The sequence below is a fragment of the Gymnogyps californianus genome, chromosome 24, assembly GCF_018139145.2.
Source record: "Gymnogyps californianus isolate 813 chromosome 24, ASM1813914v2, whole genome shotgun sequence".
NCBI classification, from domain to species: Eukaryota; Metazoa; Chordata; class Aves; order Accipitriformes; family Cathartidae; genus Gymnogyps; species Gymnogyps californianus.
In genome coordinates this window covers 3,914,089-3,935,788 of record NC_059494.1, presented here as the reverse complement: position 1 = coordinate 3,935,788, position 21,700 = coordinate 3,914,089, and the positions used below count along the sequence as shown (strand labels likewise).

General features: G+C 40.7%; 1 protein-coding gene across 1 annotated transcript in view; it reads left to right on the top strand.

Moving 5' to 3' along the window:
- Nucleotides 1–21,700, top strand: part of MLLT1 (MLLT1 super elongation complex subunit) — a 32,279-nt gene that overhangs the window by 139 nt on the left and 10,440 nt on the right. Inside the window, exons 2-6 of the mRNA XM_050910612.1 lie at nt 2,947–3,127; nt 5,889–5,971; nt 14,780–14,923; nt 16,503–16,628; nt 18,399–18,944. Of these exons, the coding sequence (XP_050766569.1) occupies nt 2,947–3,127; nt 5,889–5,971; nt 14,780–14,923; nt 16,503–16,628; nt 18,399–18,944 (1,080 nt within the window). The remainder of the gene's footprint in view (nt 1–2,946; nt 3,128–5,888; nt 5,972–14,779; nt 14,924–16,502; nt 16,629–18,398; nt 18,945–21,700) is intronic.

Sequence of the window (21,700 nt, the reverse complement as noted above, 5' to 3'; positions counted from 1 at the left end):
CCGGGGGAGGGGGCCGCCCCCGTCCTGGAGGAGGGGGGGGGGGGTTGATTCCCCCCCCCGGTGGTGTTGGGGGGCATCGCCCCCCCGTTGGGGAGGCACACCTCGTCCCCACACCCCCTGTGAGGGGGGGGGGGGGTTGCTCAGCCCTCGCCCCTTCATGGGCGGCCGCGCTGCAGCCTCGCCCGCGGCGGGGGGTGGCAGCAGCATTTCCCGCAAATTCCTGCCCGGGCTTATTTACGGGGAGGGGTGGTGCCGGCGTTCCTACCCCCATCAGCCGCGGTGTAAGGGGTTAATGCCACCGAGAGAGTTATTACCGCTCCGGGGAGGCGGTGGGAAGCCGCCCGTTAGCGGACGGGCCGCTGCGGTGCTGCAGCGGGCGGGGATGGATGCTGGAAGTTTACCTGAGGTGATCTAGAGCAGGCTGGCTCAGGCCTTTTGTGTGCGAGTGCATGCGAGCTGGTAACAGGTTACCTACGAGCCTGAGGTTCCAGAGGTGAGCCCCGCTATCCTTTGAATAATCAGCCAAAGGACAGCGAATGGAAACTGGTTATGGCTTTCAGGCAATTAGCACATCAAACAAAAAACCGGAGCAGCCTTCAGAATGTTTATTGAGGAGTTGAAAAGCAGACTCCTTTTGTATTATTACAAATTGTTTGAATAGGATCCTGATTTCCCTTTGTTGAGAGACACGCTTGGAAAAAACCCCTCCATTTTCAGTGGAGCAACTTTGGATGTTTGTTATGTTGGGAGATCTTATTTTCAAATGTGTTTCAACTTCTGGCTTAATTCGTAGCGATTGTTAATTGGACCGATATGTGAGGAGTATAGCATGTACAACTTTCACTCTCAGTTAAACAGTTCTCTTTTATGTTTAATTTTGTTCTCTTCCACATAGTCCCATCTGTTTCTCAGCTGAAATTTCTCAGCCGTTTCAACTAGAAAGGCAAATTCTGTAGACTGACAGTCATTTGCACTTCTCTGGAGAGGGGTAGTAACTGGCAACAGTAGCACAATTTAAAGGGTAATTATGGAATCGATAACGTGAAGCTGCAGAACAGACTGGCTCAGTTGATGTGAACGCTTGCGTGAACACTGTGGGAAGTATCCCAGATAAAGCAGGCCTGCAAGCACCCTCCTATGTGAGCTTAGGATTTAGGCAGACTGTCTCCACATAATGCTCTTCCACCGTAGGAGAGATTGCTGTGCTTTGAGTGAAACACACCTTGGCTTTTTTCTTATTCCTTAATACGACATGAAAGAACAGACGGCCGTGTACCTTCATTTTTAGCACAGGAGTGAGATGGAGCCAGTGTAGATAAGCCCTAAAGCACAGAATGGGAAAAAATGGCCTGCCAAGAGTACTTGCAGAGGAAGGTAACCTAAAGAAATGTTGTAGTAATACTGGTGAAGCAGTTAATTAGATGAGTTTGTCCCTGAGTCTTAGAATTGATGTGTTGGATGGCAGCTGAAGGTATTTTGCTGTAAAGATAACTGCCTGGAAGAGTGTGTTAAGGCTTATAGTTGAAATTAGAACTGGACTGCAATTTGGAGGTCGAGCTTTGATGTCTACTCTGTAGACCTCCGGTGTGATCCTTTTACAAAGAAAAGAATACTGAGGTTGAGTGACTTATGCTTTTTCAGAAAGTATTAACCATGCTCTGAAAATCACATTCCTATAAAATGTCAGGTTGGATATGCAAAATATTTTTTGAGCATTAATCATGGTCATACTCCTTGTTGCAGTTCCTCAATAGGAAAATGAGGATAATACTTTTCCTAAACATTTGTCTAGAGCTCGAGAAGCTTTCTCTTTCCATGCTCATTGTCTAACATCATGCCCTCAGTTTGGCTCTGTGTCCACCTGTAATATAGGTAATGACAAATAATGTTGCCTCTCTTAATGGTAATTGAGAACTGCCAGAAAGAACAAGACACTTGTTTTCAAGTCTTAGGTGAAGAAGAGGGTAAGGACGAAAAACTACCCCTTTTTTTTTATAAGCTTCCAGTTGCTGAAGCTGGATTTTGATGGGTTTAGTTCGAGATCACTGTGCTGCTGGTCTAGTTTGTATAACACACATGCACAAAATTAGTAAGTAGTCGGATACCTTAGGTGTTACTCCCTGTCTCTACAAATCTTGCCCCAAGATTTGCTTGCTTTAACTTGTGTCTGAATCATGTTTGCCTTTCCTCTGTTACATCTGTTTAATTCATTTCCTTTCTTCTGACTGTGAAGTCTGCAATAATATGTGGATCTTCACAATTAATTTAATCTGGTTTTTAAGAAATTTGATGGGATTTTTGTGCTTTGAGCGAGACATTGAATACACCTTCTCTGTTATTCAATGATCAGAGTAGGATTTGGGAGTGCAAATCAGAATGAGGTCATTTTAGTGTTGGATATTGTGCAGGCATGCTATATGTTAACTTGGTCTTTGAAAGTACGTTAATAAAAGATATTTAAAAGAATACAAGGAGCATCATAGTTTTATTCTAATGGATTACATATTCTAGAGAATATCATAAATCACCAATTCATGATCTAATTTTTCCTGTTTTAAGATTAGTTTTCTGTCAGTGCTGTGAATTCTGTAAGCTGTGAACATCGAGTTCTGTCTCTGACACTTTCTAGAAATAAAGATTCCGCAATTAGGACTTTGCTGACAATTTAGATAAGTGAAGCAGATAAACCTATCCCTCTTCTAAAGCTGTTTTCTCTGCAATGCTAATATTACGAAGAAAATAGGTATGAAATGGTGCTAGGAGCTATTTTTATGATACCTTTTCTGTTGACAACACTGTAGTTTTCAGTATGAGACTAATCTCTCTGGAGGCTGTTGTATTCCTCCCCTGCGGTGATCTAGCATCTTCTGTCGGTGGGGCTCAGCATTATGCGTAACATGTAAGCTGTTTCATTTTGCTTATGGTCTTACCTCTGTCCTAAAACAGTGCACGGTTCAAGTAAAATTGGAGCTGGGGCACCGAGCCCAACTGCGGAAAAAGCCCACCACCGAAGGGTTTACTCATGACTGGATGGTGTTTGTCCGTGGCCCGGAGCAGTGTGACATCCAGCATTTTGTGGAAAGGGTGGTCTTTCGGCTACATGAGAGCTTCCCAAAACCCAAGCGAGGTGAGTGTATTTTTGAAGATGCTTTATTAGGTCTTCTCTGTACGAAAGAGCATTGTGCAAGTCAAGGTTGTCTCAGACTGTCACTTTTCTGTAAAATATCGTCTTAAAGAGGAGCAAAATGTACATTGCGTGCACTTCAGCTTTAACCTTTACCGTCTTTGTTTGAGGAAGGTCAGGGAGAATGGGACCTTTCTTCTGATGAAAAGGCTGGAGGTGAGATCTTTCTCCTCTTATTTAAGCATTAGTACATGCAGGTTCTCAAGACACTTAGCGACAGCAGAAGATAATTCATGTTACAAAATGGGAAGGATGGGTTTGATTTGTTAACGTTCTCCAGCACAAGCTGGAAGCATGTGACTGGCGAGAGATGCTCAAATACTGGGCTCGTATACGTACTGGAGTATGTAGACTTTTGCATTGGTCATTAAGTAGCCATCAGGATTCCTGCAGTTTCTAGTCTCAGGTGCCAGTTCAGGTAGCGTTAAACCCAGTAGAAATCAGTGATGCCAAAGGCGTGATGGTCTCTGCCACTGGCTATATGTTCCAGCTGCACGTATGTGTGCGAGCACTGTGCAGTCAGCGTGGTTGGGGAGAGTGTACAAATTGTAGTGTTACTTTCTGCAGGATCTGTTCTTTGCTCTTTCTGACTGTGCAGCAACATGAACCTTATTCTTGGCACGGGACGGCAGGAACGCATCGTTGAGGTGGAGGAGCAGGAATTGCCCTTTTCGGCACCAGCGCAGAGTTAGATCTGCTTAAGATTGTGTAACTGCATCTGCAGTGTTATTGTTATGTAGCATTACAAGGAATGCTGGCTGCCTAAGAGTATTGCTGTAAATTACTTCATAATGTGCGTTCTTTGAAATATTTCTTTGGAAGAGTGCTGGTCACGCAGGATGTCTTAGGACTACCTACTACATTGGTTATTTGTGAGAGTCCACAGTGGAAAGTAACTCAAAGGTGTTCAGCTCATAAGGATGTGAATCTAGTCTGTATGTTAATAATACCTCCTTCAAATTGATGTAGTAAAACTGATGTATGATAAGCAAGTGCAGTACTGAGCTGAAAGCTAATTTATAGAACAAAAGTTACAATCTGCTGTGTTACAATTCTTGTCATCTGGTGTAATTACTTTATTACAAACAACTGTGTTGGGATAGCACATGGTCTTTGCTCAGTCGGTTGCCATATCATCTACCTTTAAAGAGACAGTTTTTTCCGATCTCTAAGTTTTGCATGCTTTCGTAAGCTTACTCATAATGCCAGCTTGCTTTTGACCAAAGTGTGTCTGGGTTGTACCTAAATGGTATGGCGTATGCATACTATTTCTAGATTTGTTTGAAGGGTTTCTTCAGATGGTTTGCTCTTACTTGGAGCAAAATCTACTGGTGAAGGTAGGCTTGTGCTGCTAGCAGATTGCTTGTGTAGTAATTTTAATTTGTTAGAATAGAGCAGCAAAGGAACAAAGGCTGCTTGGCAGATAGTCTTAAGATTCCTGCTGCCATATTGGCACTGTTCTTTGGTTTTGGGCTTTTTCCCCTAAATGACAGGGTTCTTATATGAAATTGAAGTTAAAGCAAGTCTAGAGATTTTTATTATTTTTAGATATGCTCTTCTTTCACAGTTGAATATTGAGTACTGCTTTCTAGAACCTTAATGATGGTAGAAGTGCTTAGAGCTGGGGATAATATATCTACATTAAAGGAAAATAATTTGTGTGCTTTTTAGGTTTGAGGTACTGTTTCCTAATCATATTAATTACTTGGAATTCTTTAGAGAAAGTAAAAAGATTTGCACTGAATTCCTCTAATTACTTAATTGACTTTATTTACATATATTGTAGTGCATAAATTATATGCAAGTGCATCCAGTTCCTGAGAGGGAGAATATCTGTGTTGGTCTCATGTTTCTTCTGGCAGCTGTTATGTAGCTGTATATATGGCCAAATAAATGATCCTAGAATCCTTCGAGTCAGCTGTCACTATACTGAAATGCAGTGGTAGATGATAGGAAGGATTCAGTAGCATGAACATACAACAGGTAGCGGGACAGGGGGAACTGAGGCAGGAAGCATGCAGATTAATTTCTTAGAAGTGATTAACTTTTTTAATTGATGTTTCTGCAATAAGCAGCACTGTGACTTTAGTGACAAACTGTTTAACCTTTCTCCGTTTCCTTGTATGTGAAATAAATAGCAGTGCTTACCTGCCCTTCAGGTTTGTTACGACATTTGGATGAAGCAGCTTGTAGTATGGCTGTTACGTAATTATGAAGATTGAGTATTGCAGGAGCGCATTTCAAGGAAAAAAAAATCTGCTTGCGTGGTACAGTGTTTAATAAATTACGTGGTACAGTGATTAATAAATATGGGCATCAAAGTAAATTTTCCCTTTCCGTACTGTTCCAATTCCCACCTTTTGGGTCTTCACCTTTTTTGCAAGACAGCTTTAACTGGCAGTTTGCATTGTTGTGGAACAGCACAGAAATGTAATTGTATCTCACTGCAAAAGGGGGGGAAGAATCTCACGGAGACTCTGGCATGGCGTGTTTTATGTTTCCTTTCCATGGGAGGAGCTAAGAACAGATTTTCATGTTCTTAACTAATCCTATGACCACCATCTTACTTTGTTTTTTTCACAAAGGTCAGTGTTTTAAATGTGTCCTGAGTTGTCAGAGGCCCATTTCTCATCTTGCAACTCCTTTTTGGCTCAAATTAAGTTGCGTTATATTCAAAGTTAACATTTGTCTGTTCTCTTTTCAGTGTGCAAGGAGCCCCCTTACAAAGTGGAGGAGTCTGGCTACGCAGGCTTCATTATGCCCATTGAAGTGCACTTCAAAAATAAGGTAGAATCTGATTTCTGGTCTTCTAATTGTTTTGAGCTGTGCCAGAGCCTGAAACTGCCTGACAGAAAGACTCTAAATTATGTGACTGTTTTATGTGTGTGTTTTTTATTAGTCTAATAAATAGAATTTAACTGGGAGTTGGAAGCTCCTGCCAGACTTCAAAAGAAAGCTTTTTCGCAGAAATGGAATTGTATAGAAAGGTAATATCAGGACAGTGTGATGGTCCTAGAGATTCTGAACAGAGATTGTACCACTTGTAACAAGCTTCTCTAGCATAGATAATACTAAAGCAGTTTAAAATATTTTATGCAAATAGGGAAGTAAATAAACATAAACCACTGATTTTTATAAACATTTGTAAATACTGTGTTGACTGGCAATATATTAAAAAAATCAATTTTTTAATTTGCAATCTTATTAAATTAACTGTACAGGTGTAAAATTTCTATAGGCCCAAGACAAACATTTGCGTATGTAGGACAAGTATTTACAGCTATGATAAAAATATTGTTGTTCTGATTCAGTACTCTTCAAAAAAGAAAACACTAAGTATTTTAAATCTTAAGATGCATTGCCAACAAGTGTATGAAAGTTAAAATTTGGGATTTATTGCTTGCTTTAAGTCTTACCACAGAGGTCACACGCTACATGACTTGAAGAAGGTTATGAAAATAGGGATTTGGGCACTTGTGTTCATATTAACTCAGTTTCAGTTAAATTGTTTTGTTAAACATGAATAGTGAATCTTTCTGGTTTTGATTACTACTTAAATAAATAAAAAAAAAAGTTCTACTTATTATCCCTTGGAGGGAACCTAGATAAACTAAAAATTTGACCATTAAGCCACATTGCTGTAATGTGTGCTCTCACCCCCACCCCCCTCAACCCTCCAAGCACAAGCCGTTACCCCAGGTTTTGTTGACAGCAGACCACGTGTAACAGCCTAATTCTATTTAGGTTTCCAGCATCCTTTCCATTGTACCTCCCACAAACATATCTTGTCTATCGTTTCCTTCTGGCCCCAGTCTAGCACAGTATACTCTCCTGGCGGTGTCATTTGTGAATAATTAACGTTGTAGTTTGTTTTTTGGCCTACCGCATTGCTCTTACCGCACTTTATGAGTCTGAGTAATAAGCCAAACGATGAGACTGAACCACAAGAAGACTTGTCTTCTAACCTGGGAACGTTTTGCCCGCAACTTTCTTTCGGGTGGGTGGGGTAAGCCAAAAGGATGTGAAGAGAAATGGCAGTTAGAGAGTAGGGGATGAAAGTTGTTGATAGAAGCAACTTTCTTGGCAAACACTGAAAACTAAGACTTGAATGCAAAAAAAAAAAAAACCAAACCAACAAAAAAAACCCCAAAACCTCAAAAGCTTAAAAGTAGTTTGACTTCTGGTGGCTTTTCTAAGGTTTTGGATGGAAATCAGGAAACTGTTCATTTGCACTGTATGTTGGCTTCATTCAGGTTCAAAATCTACCTTTACATTCCTGACCAAAAAAGTCAACTTCTCCACACTGACTTCTTGTAGGGGAATCTGTAATGACTGTGATGGGTGACCTATGTTTTGTTTCTGCTCTTACCTTTTATTTTTCCTTCCTTTCTTCACTCGATCCTTTCTCACATTTGCCTTTTCCCTGCAGGTCTCCGATGGCTTTGTCTTTCACAAGTCCTCAGATCCTTCTCTCTCATTTCTGCCTCTCCTGTATTTTTTTTTTTTGTAGGTGTACTTGTTTGCATTGACTGTCGTCTGCATTCGTATGCTTTCTTTCTCTCCATCCCCTATATTCGTATGCTCCTTGCAGAACATGGAACTGGCAGCTTTTCTGAATATAACTTGGTTTCACGCCCACCAGGGTCATCACTTCTCATTGTTTGTATAAACACGTGACTGCATAGTTGTTCTTTCTAGCATTAGGGATAGGATGGCTTTTATAAATAAGGGAAATAGGTGGTCTCTGTTCCCAGTGGAAACAATGGAAGTAGCAGTTAATTTAGGAGAAGGCGGTTTGTTTTTGGCATTTTGGTGTTCAGAAACATGTAAAATAAACAGGAGAACAAGTTTAGTTTGCAGACTTGTTTTCAAAACTACAAATCTTCAAAATACTCATCTTTGCCCTGGTTTTTTTAGATGCATGCATTATGGAGGAGTTCTTTTCCACTTTTAAGCTGATTGACTAATTAAGGAGTTTCAGACAGCACCTCCCATTATTAAATTGGGGCAAGCAGTGGTTGAGGGAAAACGTGATAGCTTCCGTCTTCCAGCACGTCATGTGAACAGAGACGTGTTCCCAGGTTCAACCATGAACTTGAAATACATGAGCTATACTGAAGTTGTTTGAAATTTGCTTTTACTGCTTAAAAGTAATTTTTCTGTCCTTATGTCAGCAAATGTTATATTCTCTGCACATTTGGAAGTTAAGCATGGTACTTACGAAGCTGCCTGATGATGTGAAGAATTTGGCTCCTCTGACCACTATTGCCCGGTGATAATGCCATCTTGAAATATTAAGAGCTTTGATTATTTTCAGTAAGTGGAGTTGAAGGAAATGCAAGAGGTAAATACTTGTGCAAAGATAGAAGTACAAAGACTGGGATATAGTAGAAATTAAAAAGATTGGGAAAGAGGTGGAGGAGGAATGGCAAAGCCGTTAGAATACAGTCTATTTTCTCCTGCATTAAAGAAATATGACATTAAAGCACCAAATAAATAAGTCTTTACTACTTCGAGACCATATGTTCACTCTGATCTCTGTAAACCTGTTGACACTGGCAGGGATCAGCTGTTGTGTGTAGAGCATATATTGTTTTGAATTTGCCTGAATTGATTGCAGCATTTGGGACTCATCCTTGAATAACTCTCTTTCAAGTAGATGTTATGGATTGATTCTGGGATTGGGTAGAAAACGCTGTTTCGTAGGTGGCTGGGCAGGAGGAGTCGGGTGGGTCTTTCTGGCCACATGCTCCCTACATTCTAGCACGTTTTTGTTGATGTGTGTCCTCTCAGTTGAAAGAAGAGTTGCAAAGGCTTTGGGATTTGTTTATCGATGCATGTTTAGCTTTGTAAAGGTGAGAAGAGAAGGGATTTAAAGAGGGAGTGAACTAATCTGTGGAGGTTGATCTTTGCCATGGTTGGCTGAAAATGTTTTTTCCACAGTTTAAGCCTCCTTTCTTCGCCGTTTCCTTTCCCTGTTCTAATTTGTCACTAGGATGATAAATAGCGGTTGTCAGAGCCAGTGTAGTCTTTGCTTTGGCTAAAGAAACATGGGCTTGTTCACTGCAAAGGCACAGTTTTACTAAGAATGGCTTAAGAATGGTTTTAATGAACTTCATCAGGGATTTTTTTTTTTAGGCAACTTTGCATAAACCTGCCCATTAACTCTTCATGTTAGAGTACTCTCTCTTTGTTGTTGTCTCTTTGGAGTAGGAGAGTCAGTGTGCTTGGCCCCACTGAAGCTTTTGGTGCCTTTCTGTCAGACAGGGAAGTGTCAGCAGAGTATTAAAAAAGGTGCAAGAGCCTGTTCTTGTCCTCTACGAACATAGTTATGCCTTGTTGGCATGTGTTTGTCCTTCCTGTGCTGTAATTCAGTTCCTCAATAAGGAGGTGCTTTCTCAGTCTTGTCATTTGCATTACAGAATATATATTTTGAATATTGCTGTGAACCTAGACAGTTTGTGTATCTGAGCTTTCTAGAGAGTTGCAGTGGTCTGTACAGGCTGCAGGACTTGCAGTCTCATTTGATACTGGTGGCCTGCTAGGGCCTTAGCCTCTGTAACCGAACCTGAAAAACAAATGGCAGGGTCTCAGTAGGTTGAATGATAAAGTGTTTGAAAGCACAGTTGACTAATGATAGTGGATCATTTGGGATTGTTGGACTGAACATGTTGGTATGCTGTTTTTATTTTTAAATCCTTTGTGTTCCTTCTTATAATGGGGGCTGCTGTTAGTGGCTTGTGGTGCTTGAATCAATACAAACTGGGTACAATAAATGCGTTGCTGTTTTTCTACTGCTCTTCCCCTTCCCTCTCCCCCGCTCAATTTCAACAGTCTTGAGACTTTTTTCATGGCCTCATTGTTGTCTCCAGATACATCTCTTATAGTGGCATATGTTGTACTCTGGAGGCTGTAATACAGGTATGACTTTGGTATTCATCCCATTACATTTTTTGCATCCTAATCAAATTAGATCAGTTGTGTGTTCCCCCCCAACAAAAGCTAAAGGTCTAGTACACTTTAATGCTATTCTGATATAAGGCAGGTGATATTAATGCAACATGGATAAGAGGTTGTATTAAAGTCTCTTTAAAGATACTACCTCCCAATTTCAGTGCTAGAGATAAAAGGCTTCTAGTATTTACATAATGGGTACATGTAACTCGGGCTTTTTCTATTAGTGAAAAGGGAGATAAGCAAAGAAAGCAGAGAAATCCGTTTGATTTTTCCACTTAGGTTCAAAATAAAAACATGCATATTTTACCCCTTCTGCAATACTTACAGGTGTGATATATAAAATACATAGAAAAATATTGGAGAAGGGAAAAATTATTTGTGTTTCAAAGTAGGAACTTAGTGGAGACGTACATGGCTTGCACATATGGCAGGGTAGGTGAAACTGGAGATCAATTAGAACTACGTGTCAGGACTGTGCCATCAGGAAGGTATTGGCTTGTGAAATACTCCTAAGGAAGGTCGCTGAAAAGCCCGTGTTTGTGCGAGACGTTTGATTTTACTTAACAAATTGCTGTGTTATTGGGGCAGGGTCTGCACAGGTTTGAGGAAAGGAGGAGTAGATTTAACCTGTTAGTATTTATTCAGTGTTGCTGAAAGTTGTGGAAGGAGGAGTAAAACTTGTCATTTTGTCTAGCCTTTAAGTGGAAGCATTTGTTGCTCACTTTTTTTTTAGGTCTGTTCTGTATTGTCTTACCAAACCTATAGCACTTTCTTTTGTGCTGCTGATGAGTGGTGAATCTTTTTTTACCTTTTTCTGTCCTAAGTTAATACTTATTATCAGTTTACCTGTTCTTCTATCTGAGCAGACTGTTTTCCTGGCCAAAAGAGCTGGGCTGTGTGTGTTTCTGTAGCCGTTCAGTGTGGCACATCGATAGGCATCTCCATATGCTGAATAGATTGCAGTGCCTGGCAAGGAAGCCTTGTCAAATGTAGCAGCTTTACTAGCCCTGCCAGCATCATATCATGTATTTGTAAGAGCTAGTAGATTATTAAATGCTGGTCTTTGAGCAGTGAGTATATTTTCCTAATTTTCAAACAAAGCAATAGGCTTCAGATGGGGGAGAGTTCCAAAACGCTGTTCTCTGTTATTTTACTTAGCCCTGTAGAATCTCAAAAAAGATAAGGGTGTTTCACGGACTTGTTAACAGTGTGTAACATAAGGCTACTTGCTTCAAAAAATGAATATTGGGCTATTCACTTTTAAATGTCCTGTCTCTGAAGCGGGGTGGAAGACTAGTCAAACGGGTTGTACAAGCCCGGAAAGGGGGTTTCATTTATACAGACTTTATGGACTGGTTACGGATAAATGACTCTGTCAGGCTGGATCTATGGCAAAAGGCAAGTAGTGTTAGATGTTATAGTTATTGAATAACCATGAGTCTGCTTCCTTGGTGTGCTAGATTTTTGTAGATAATTTTGTTTTATGGCTTTCTAAAAGTGATTTATGAGCTTTATGCGCACGCTACCAGTGAAATTCTTTTGATTTGTGTTAAGTGGCAAAGGGCACACCCTGCCTTAAAAACAGGACAAGGAAATTTTAACAAAAGACTTTGAAAAATTCCTCCTCTTACGAAAAGTGCCAAAAGAACTTTAACCCATTACTTCAGAACTCGGAAGAAAAATAAAGCAACTTTAGTGTTCGTAACAGTGCAGTGGCAGTCAGTGCAGACAGGAAGCTGGAAAACAGTAAAAATAAAGCGTAATGTACTCAGCTTTGGAGATTGGAGGTGGAGTAGGGGGATTCACTGGATGGAGGGAAATTTACAGCGGCTGCAAATAAAAGCTTGGCCCTGGCTTTGTGGTACACACTTCTAGTTTATTTCTCTGGCATCCTGAGATTTAAGGGGCAGATATAAACTGAGGTTCTAAGGTGGCTTGCTGAGAGATCCCATACCAGGTTAACCATTTGCTGTCCAAATTGACCACTGAATTTTAATCTGAATAACTGCAATATCTACCAGTTAGAAATGGACGTGATCCATCCTTTCTAAAGCCTTTCTTGGAAGTAAGGCCCTTTAGAAAAGTATATGGTGTCGGAGAGCAACAAAATATCCACAGAAAGTAAGTCTCTCCCCTTTTCAGTTTTACTCGTTGACATCAAGGGTTGAATATCAGAAGGTGGAATCATCTAAGAGCAAAGTTTGGCTTGCACCTATAGTTGCTACTCAAGCAGGAGTACATAAAGTGGTGTTGCAGTGTGAAAACAGACTGCCTGGACCTAACTTTGTAGGGTGAAAAAGTACCTACACTCTATTGCAACTCCAAGCAGCAGGACGTGTAGATCCCAACATCAGTGTGGCTTTCCATTTAAAGTTAGAGGATGTGTAGGTCCAGGTTAATTGAGAGAGATTTTCCTTGGTTTTCTCCCCCCCCCCCCTCCCCCAACCCCTTGATGGTTGTTTGGAGGGAAGAACCTTTTAGGGGGGACCGGATGGGTTAAGCTTTGGAGTGTCTTGAGCTGTAATCATTAGCTGTCAGTGAAGGCAGTAAAGGAAAGAATGTTTATTTGCAGCTTTTTGCTTTGAGACTTTTGTACTTGTTCTTTTAGGAGTGCTGTAATCTTAACTATTCACTTGGGTGGGGGGCTTCTGATGGCCTGAGACGATACAAAGGATATTTTAATGATCGTGGTACTTGGCTAGGGCTCAATTCCCAGGGCGGTTGTGATCTCTGAGTGGGAGAAAAATCACATTGAAAAACAGTCTTAATTTTACAAAAAGTGGAAGCTCTTCAACAGAGGTACGATAAATATTTGGAAGGTTCTCCACTTTTGAGTCTACATAAAAAATGGGATACCTAAGATAAAAGGGAAATGAATCTGCTGCCCCTCTCCTGCTCTGAAAGCAAATGGGCAAATGACAAAGCAGAGCTCTGATAATGTAATGGCATAACAGCTTTTGACTAAAGCCTGCTTTTGCTAATATAACCAAGATCAATTTACTCTATGTTGTAAACTAGGAAGAGCATTTTAGAAACCATTCTTAGGCCACATTTGGATTTCTATTCATCCTTCATTTAAGTTTATTAGACTTTGAGGGACCCTCTACAGCTGCTGTTTTAACTCCAGTGTAAGCACGCACATGCAGAGCTCACTAATGATTCAGTTAATGAGAATGGTTGTAGCAAAAGAGGAAAATGACAATGCAGTGTATTTTGCAAGTACTTTTCTTCTTCTTACCATTCATTTGTTTTAGTACACGTTGAACCCTTTCAAGTGTGCATGGATTCTTCAGGACTTTTCCAAAAGAGGGTCCAAAGACCCTCGTGTTGGTAGCATGTTCTTGCTTATTAATGGGAGACAATTCTATTGTATGTGTCTGCTTAGATGTCTGCCTTCCCTTGTTTGGGGAGTTAGGACCCAAGACCTTGACTCCCAGGTGAGCTTAGGGTAGTGATTTTCATGTAAACCAGGTGTGGTTACCACACTTTATTATTATTAGAGGTATAGTTTGTACAAGAAATGGCTTCTTTAGTGACGTTAGTATCCACCAAGCAAACAGCAGGAATCAGTGTGGTCTGAAGCCGTTTGATGCTTCAACCTATTTTCAGCAAATCTAATGGCTTGGGCTAGAAGCCTGCGGCGTCTGTTCCCATACAACAATGCAACTACACCAGGAAATCAAGCTGCTGGATATGAATTGTGGAAAAGACTGCTGTGCAGCTGCTTGATGTTGCGCATTGAATGAGGCATGTGGGATGCATTCATGTAAATACTGAATGTACTGTAAGGCTCTGTGTGGTTTGCAGGAGAGGCTCTTTTGCCACGTTTTGAGTTTTCATCTTGAAATGCAGAATACAAGGTAATACCAGGAAATGTCATATCGATATTTGTAATACACAAGTAGTATGCAATATTTGCAGTTTCGGGAGAAAAAAAGGAAGAGATTTCTTCCATTCTGTACTGCAAATGCAGAGTGTTCGCTGTGCTTCTGCAGCAGGTGGAACAAAACCAGTGAGGCGCAGATGATCCCCAACATGCATACAAACTCCGGATTTCTTCAGTGAAAGTGCCCTTGGAAAGTTCAAAAGCCTAGGATATCTTCCCATTCAGCCCCTGCAATATGCATATTGAAAAGGATTTTACAAAACGAGTCATCCTTTTACCATTGCATTTAATCTTTTCTCAGTACCCGCAGAGATCCTGTGAGTTCAGAAGTTGTTCCTTCTCTAAATAAAGGATTATGCTTTTCTTAATATTGATACTTATAGTTCAGTTGCTTCCCAAAGGAGATAGGATCTGAATTTCAGTGAAAACAGAATAGTGGATAAAGCTTGTGAATCTGCTTTCCTAGGAAGACTTGAATGGCTTTAAACAGACAATAGTCAGTCAGTATCCTTGTCCGTGCGTTGCTTTTGCAGTGAAAAGCCATGCTTGAGTTTCTGGTGAACGGTGTGTTAACTTCAGGCACTTTAGGCACAAATAATTTAATTTCTAGCTCTCTGATCTCATGATGAAAAACTCTATGAATGCAATGCTCAGTGGTTTATTTGGGATTTTCAGGAGTGACTGTTTGAATCTTCTGACTTAGTGTGCTTGCCAAACTTCTTCCGTTTTCCCAAAGTCTTTCTTGTTTTTAGGAGGAGCCGAAAAAGGTTTGTTTCACATACGACTTGTTCTTAAATTTGGAGGGAAACCCACCTGTGAACCACCTTCGTTGTGAGAAACTGACTTTCAACAACCCCACCAAGGAATTCAGACGCAAACTCATTAGGGCTGGAGGGGTAAGTGCCAAAGGGACGGAGATCTGAAGAGGTTCTGCTAAAATGTGTAGTGATCTCGTTTTGCTCTGGGGTTTCTTTTTAGCTGCAGCCTGGCAGGCTGCAGTTTTCTACGGTCATCTAAAGGATGACCCAGCCAATTTTTACTCCTGGTTATACGACTGCAGCACTTGAAGCAGAACTAAACCATTGCTGGTGTGATTGGTGGCTCTTCATTTTCAATTTAAATGTGACCATTAATATCAAAGCACTAAAACCGCTCTGGAAATGGAGATCTTCTGTGGATGTTGCACGCTGTCCATCAGGCAGTTACAGTTATCTGTGACCTTCCCAGTGTCGTGAGCTGTATCAGTATAGAAAAGCTCAAGAAAAGGGAGAGGCTTCCAGTCTATTCCTTACTCATTTTTGCCACAGGAAAGCTTAATACTTAGCACTTCCTGGTCAATAAATGTCCTCTAAACCTGAGGTCGGCTGCTTGTGGCTTAGATAATAAAATTAAGGAAAAGTGTTAGAATATAGAGCGAAAATGGGTGTGGGAGGAAAAAAATAGATATACTCTTGAAGGCCCAAGAAGATACGGGTTGCTACAGTGGATGAACTCTTACTTCTGGGAAAGTAATAGGCAGTGATAGACTAAACCAGACAGAGAATGTCATGACTGTATTCTGAGACACCTCCATATATAGTAATGTATAATTATCTTCTATTCAAGGACTTATTCAAGATGGTCTTAATTGCTGGCAAAATTTTCTTCTGAAAAAACATGTTTCTAGCCTGAAAAAGTAAAAAAAGTTGTGGGGAAGTTTGTCGATAGTAAATCTCAGGAGTGGCAAGCTGATCTGTCCAGAACTTCCTTGGTGTGCCAGTGCTTTTCTGTATTGGGCACAAAGAGGAAGGTGCTTATTTCAGCCATAGGATGGCTAGAACATCATTTGCTTTCTAGGATTTTCATAGTACATTATTGTATTCCTTATGTATTGAGGTATTTCATCTGTGAATCACTTTTGATGCCGTTCATCTAGTGGAAATTTTTGACAGGATTATTCTGACAGAATATAGGGAAGGTAAGAAGGAAAGTGTTTCATGGAGCTCAGTGCTTGGTGTTAAGATCTTGTCAAGGGAGAGACCCAAGGCCTGCTTTTTTCTCTTTTTTTTTTTTTTTTTTTTTTTTCCCCGGAATGAGTGAATTCAGCTTCTCCTAAACTGATGAAGTCTTGCTCATTCCTTCCAGATTTATCTTGCTGCCCTTTTGCAGGATAAGAGCATTTGCAGCAGAACACACAGTTCTTGTCCAGAGCTTTATTGCCTGCTTGTGCTCAGAATATTAGCGTTCCCTTTGGGAAAGATACTTGATATTGCATGTTGCCTTTCATTTTTTTGTGGTTTTAATGTTCTGTATTTGAGGAGTTGCCTTGAATCGGAGCATTACCTAGACAATATCTTTTTATGGCCTTTAAGCAGGGGAAAAAACATTGAAAAGATGAATAATAGTGTGTTAATTGAGCAAGTGACTTAACATAATCATGTGTTAATAGTCCACGCGACTTTACTCATACATAATTTTTCTCCTCTTTATTACTAGGTAATGGTAATGCCAGAAGGAGCAGAAACTGTTTCAAGGCCAAGTCCCGATTATCCTATGTTACCCACAATACCTCTCTCTGCCTTCTCTGATCCCAAGAAGACCAAACCATCCCATGGGTCAAAGGTCAGTGCAGCGTGCTTTTGTGTCATCCTGAGGTGAAGTAGTCTTTCAGGACATGCTACTAAGAGCTTGTTTGGCAGCTGTTTCTGGCTACTTCTAATTCTGCAACCTTCTTCCTTGTATTCCGTAGTTCACTAGCTAATGGCCTGGAACTTAGCATAATTTAGGAGGCCTTTTTATGATTTGCTAGACTTCTCTCCAGGGAAATTTTGAAAAGAAAATTAAATGTTCAAGACTGGGAATTTTTGATGAACCGTATCTTCCTCCTGAACTGCTATAGTGATAAAGTTGAATGAAGTCCTCTCTGTTCTGACTTGTATCCTTGATGCTGAAGATGAATTATATGGCTCTTTCACTGTCTGTCACGTAAAGCTGGGCTCCAAGTCCTGCGGGATTTCGATCTCTTAGCAGTAAGGCTGAGTAGAGAGTCAGCACTTCCTCTGTCATTAGGTAGGACTGCTTAGGGTCGTGGTGTAAAGACCTTCTGGTAGAAGGTCCAGAACACAGAATATGCTGCACTTGGTCAAACTAGCGATTTCAAGATTTGATGTTTGCATCCAGCAGTATCTAGTTCTTGAGACTTCAGAAGAAGCTTAAGTTTTCTTTTTTTCACTTGTGCAATAAAGCTATTTCTGTGTGATTCTACGTAGAAGAAACAATCCACAGGCAATGTGTTTTGAAGCAATTTGCATACACTTTATCAGCCTGAACAGTCACAAATATTAACAGCAATTCATTTTATGGTGTAATTTAATTCTGGTATCCATTTTGTTCAGGGCTCTGAACACTTCTGGCACTTCGGTCATGTCTTCTGATGTTGATATGAAACAGAATAAAGATGACTTATCTGTTAGTGGCTGATTTAATTTTAGTTAGGAATTAAGCATTAGAAAACAGAGAAGACAGAAAAGAAAGAAAGGGCTCTGACCCAAGCTCTGGTGAAAATTGCCAGTAGCCAAAGAGGCAATAGTCTCCTGCTTTTCTGCCTCCAGGTTGCCCTCAGAGGTGCATGTGTGTTTGCATCTCAGCGTGTCCAGTTCATACTCCAGTATCTCCCCACAAGATCCACTTCTAGAAGTGTTTTGAGTTCACATATAATTCGCAAAGGGAAGTACTCCTTTGCCTTCATGCGTACCTGACTCTTAGGATGGGCAGGGTCCTAATGATTGGTGTCTTAAAGCTCTTATTAAAGGTGATAAAATGCCTGCTGATATCAGAGACTTTGGCTCTCTTATGGTTGTGGGGACATTCAGTATTTTTGTCAAGTTGCGGTGTGGTTGATGTGGTGAGTTGGGGGCTAGGCTGCGAACATAACTTGCACTTGCCATGGATGTGATTTAACCTTAAAAAATCTCTTTAGTTGCTGGGTTTTTTCCCTAAAATGTGGTGTGAAGTATAACTTTGTGTAACACAGCTAGTGTGAGTTTCCTCTTATCTGGCTTCAGATGTTAACCCTGCTGATTAAATCTGAACTAAACATCTATAGATGTTTATAGACCTCCTTTTATAGACCATGGAAAGGAACAGGCATTTGTGAAACACGTTTCATCCTGTCCTGATGTAGATGTTTAAGTGCCTACTGTCAATTTCTGTCCATCAGCTTTAGGGAAATCTAGATGTTTACCTCAGAGGTAGATAAGTACATTAGGCATCTGTGGGTGGATGTCTACATGAAACAAGTGCTTCAATGTGATTTATGAGCATGTGTTTTATACTTCTATGCAGAGCTTCAATTTCATACCTAGCTTGCATGTTTCTGTTGCTGAATTTTAGGATGCAAACAAGGAAAGTAGCAAGGCATCCAAGCCACACAAAGTAACCAAGGAGCACAGAGAGAGGCCAAGAAAAGACTCTGAGAGCAAAAACTCTTCCAAAGACCTTGAAAGAGAACAAAACAAGCCTTTGAAGGACTCGTCCAGAAAACCAACTGAGAACAAACTGCCTAAGGAGGAGAAGGCACCTCCAAAAGCTGCTTTCAAGGAACCAAAACTGGCCGTGAAGGAGACCAAACTGGAGAACACTTCTCCAAAGGGTGGGCCACAGCCGGAGTTGAAGTCTTCCAGCAAGAGGCCCTCCAATGTGGAGTCACCAAAGCCTAGTGCCAAAAAACAAAAAAAGAGTAGCTCCAAAGGGGTAAAGAATATCCTAGGGACATCTCCCAGAACCTCGTCTTCCTCATATCCAGAGAAGAAACAAACCAAGGAGAAGATGAATGCCAAAGTGGAAAAGGTAAAACCTGAAAGTGAGGCCAAGGAGATCAAAAAGCCTGTAGAAATGGAGGAGTCAAATTCAGAGGATGAAACTTCTTTCAAGTCAGAGGTGAGTAGGGATTTGTCCTTTACCAGAATTTTTAAGCATGCTGTTTAAATCCCTGCATGAAAAAGATGTTCAAAAATATTCCCTCAGACAAGATAGAGAACCAGATTGGCAAATGCTTAGGCTGGGTTGTATCTCAAGTAAAACTCCTCTTTGAAAAACCTATCAGTATTAATCGTTACTGCTACCTGGTTTACCTCCTGTTTTAGATATGCAGTTCTATTTAGATTTATCTGCAAGTAGAGTTATCTAAAAGTCAGAGTTTAAGGTTATGGTCTCTCATTCATCCCTTGCAGTGACATTTATAGAGCTAGAGTATAGTAGGCATAGATACACTTTCTACCTGCTTATGATAACATAATGTTTTTGAACGTGATCTTAATTCAGAAAAGGCAGAAATAATTTCGGTTTTGTTTCTGAAAAAAAAAAATTATTAAAATGTAAATAAAAAACCCTATTCCTGACATGGCCTGTAAGAAATATGCTATTGGCTAAAGCTCAAAATACAACCACATGCCACTAAACCTAAATAAGTTGTGTTGTAAAATGTAAAACAAATTATGTTATTGCACTACTATTTTTAAAAGCTGTCTAAATATTTTTTTCCTCTTTACAACTAAGAACATTCCTCATCCTCTGTCTTCTAAAAATCATTCTCCAAAAGAAGGCAAAAAAACCCCAACTTAAATCCAAACTCTCGCTACTTTTCGCTTGTATATTTTGTATTTGCTGTAAAGAAGCCATATATCTTCTAACAGGATTCACAGGATAATGTCACAGAATTTTTGAACTGCTTCCTACTGACCACTTTTAGAAAGATTTGTTTTACTAGAATAAATCTTCTAGGGACAATTCGTATTATGATTTAATCAGCACCATGATACAGTAAGTATTGATATGTTTATTTCAGAAAGGACTTTTTTGCAAAGGATTCCCAGTAGAAGAGTTATTGGGGAAGTGTTAATTCAAGTTACTCTGCAAAGGTTTTTTTTTTTCCAGATTGATTAAATGTGTAGCTTGTGCATTAAAAAGAGGCAGCTCCTCTCCACTTTTAGCCTTATACCTGAAGTGCTTCAGTGTGTAGCAAGCCCGTCATTTCTGTACCAGATACATGGCCCTCACTGCGAGCCTCTGTACTCTGCTGATCTCCGAGTCCTGAGTGTCTTGTACTTCATTATTTCTTAGGTGTCATCCATCCCCTTGGGACTCACCGTGCAGCTGTAAGCTGATAGTGCTGTTTAGACTGTTCTGTGAAACCACAGACTGTGGTTGTGGGTCCACACTGTCTGCTGCAGTCTTGTCCTGCCCCCACCAAGCTTTGTATGCTTCTGTGTCCTCTCTTGCACCAGCTCTTGTGTCTGTTGGATGCTTGACAGAGGTATTTGAGAGCTAGCCCAGGAGGAGGGTAGGAATACTCAGTGTGATGGAGGGGGAACCGTGGAAGCTGCCAGTCAGATCAGCTTAGGTTTCTGTGGAACTTGAAGCTTAAGGGTGTAACTGCATAATGCGTTGGCATCAGCAGAGAAGACTGTTTGAGTTCCTTTTCCACCCTGGGGGGTTCTTTTTGCTCCCAACGCTGCAGTTTGCTACTCCAGCGTTTGTACTGGTACAGCTGTTTGTGGATCTGTGTGGTAAGCCACATCACTAAAGCGAATGAGCAGCTGGAGGTGGACCGGGGCCCGGAAACTCTTAAATCAGCTTTGCTGCTGCAGCCAACGTATTGTGCAACATGCTCTGAGGCTGCAACTCAACGATTGCTTTGAGTTGACATCTTTGCAGGCTGCTGTTGAAAGGAACAGTCTTGCTCTCATTTGTGCTGCTGGCATGAGAGCTCGTGTGACTTTGCAATGGGCTGGCGGAGTTTCTCCTTCCATTTCAGCTCCTGCTGAAAGTTAGTTGTCCTTTCTTTTTTTTTTTTCTTCTTTTTTTTTTTTTCCTTCCCCCATCAAGTCCAGTTCCCTGAACTGGCCTCATGCTTGGCTGCCTAAACGCTAGTGCTGACAAAAGGGAGAGGCTGAGATGTGAGGGCAGGATTGCTTTTTTTCCATTGTCGGCATGTGCTTTTGTCATATCACGGTGACAGTAACTGCAGCCTGAGCATGCAGAGCATGTCCAGCTGGATGCCTCCTGAACGTTTGAAATAGCCGATAGGGTTAATGGCAAAAGGAGAGACGGGGGTCCATACAACTTCCAACTTCTGCTTCTTAGGTCCTGTTGAGTCATTTTAAGGGAGCACCTGCTAGATTATCAGGAATGAAGGATGTTAGGATTGAATCTGTGGGTAAGACACAAGAGCTGTGCTCTCTTATCTTGAAAATATCGCTCTTTACTTTCACGTTGTAATTTTTCTAAACAAATAAGGCTGCTGCAGTGTGCCAATATATCAGATATTGGAATTGTTAAATTGTTTTCTTTTGCTACTGAATAATTCCCAAGGGTTGTAATACCCCTTCTTGACATTTTTCCCCACCTTCTTACAGTTGAATAAATGAAACTCTTAACAATACTTGGGTGATAAATCATAGGGAAGGGTGGTATCGGGATGAAAGTCCTGCTGCCACTTTCACTTATTAATGCCCAAAGCTGCTGATGTGCCTCTTCCTACCTGTTTACAATGTTTTTATAGCATTAACACTTTCTGTAATAAAGTTCATTCATCAGTGGGAATGTGTGGTTTTTCTAGCATCAGGATTTGGTAGTGGAAGTAATAGGTGGATTCCCAGGAATGGTGCAATGGAATTGAAATGCTACATTTCCAG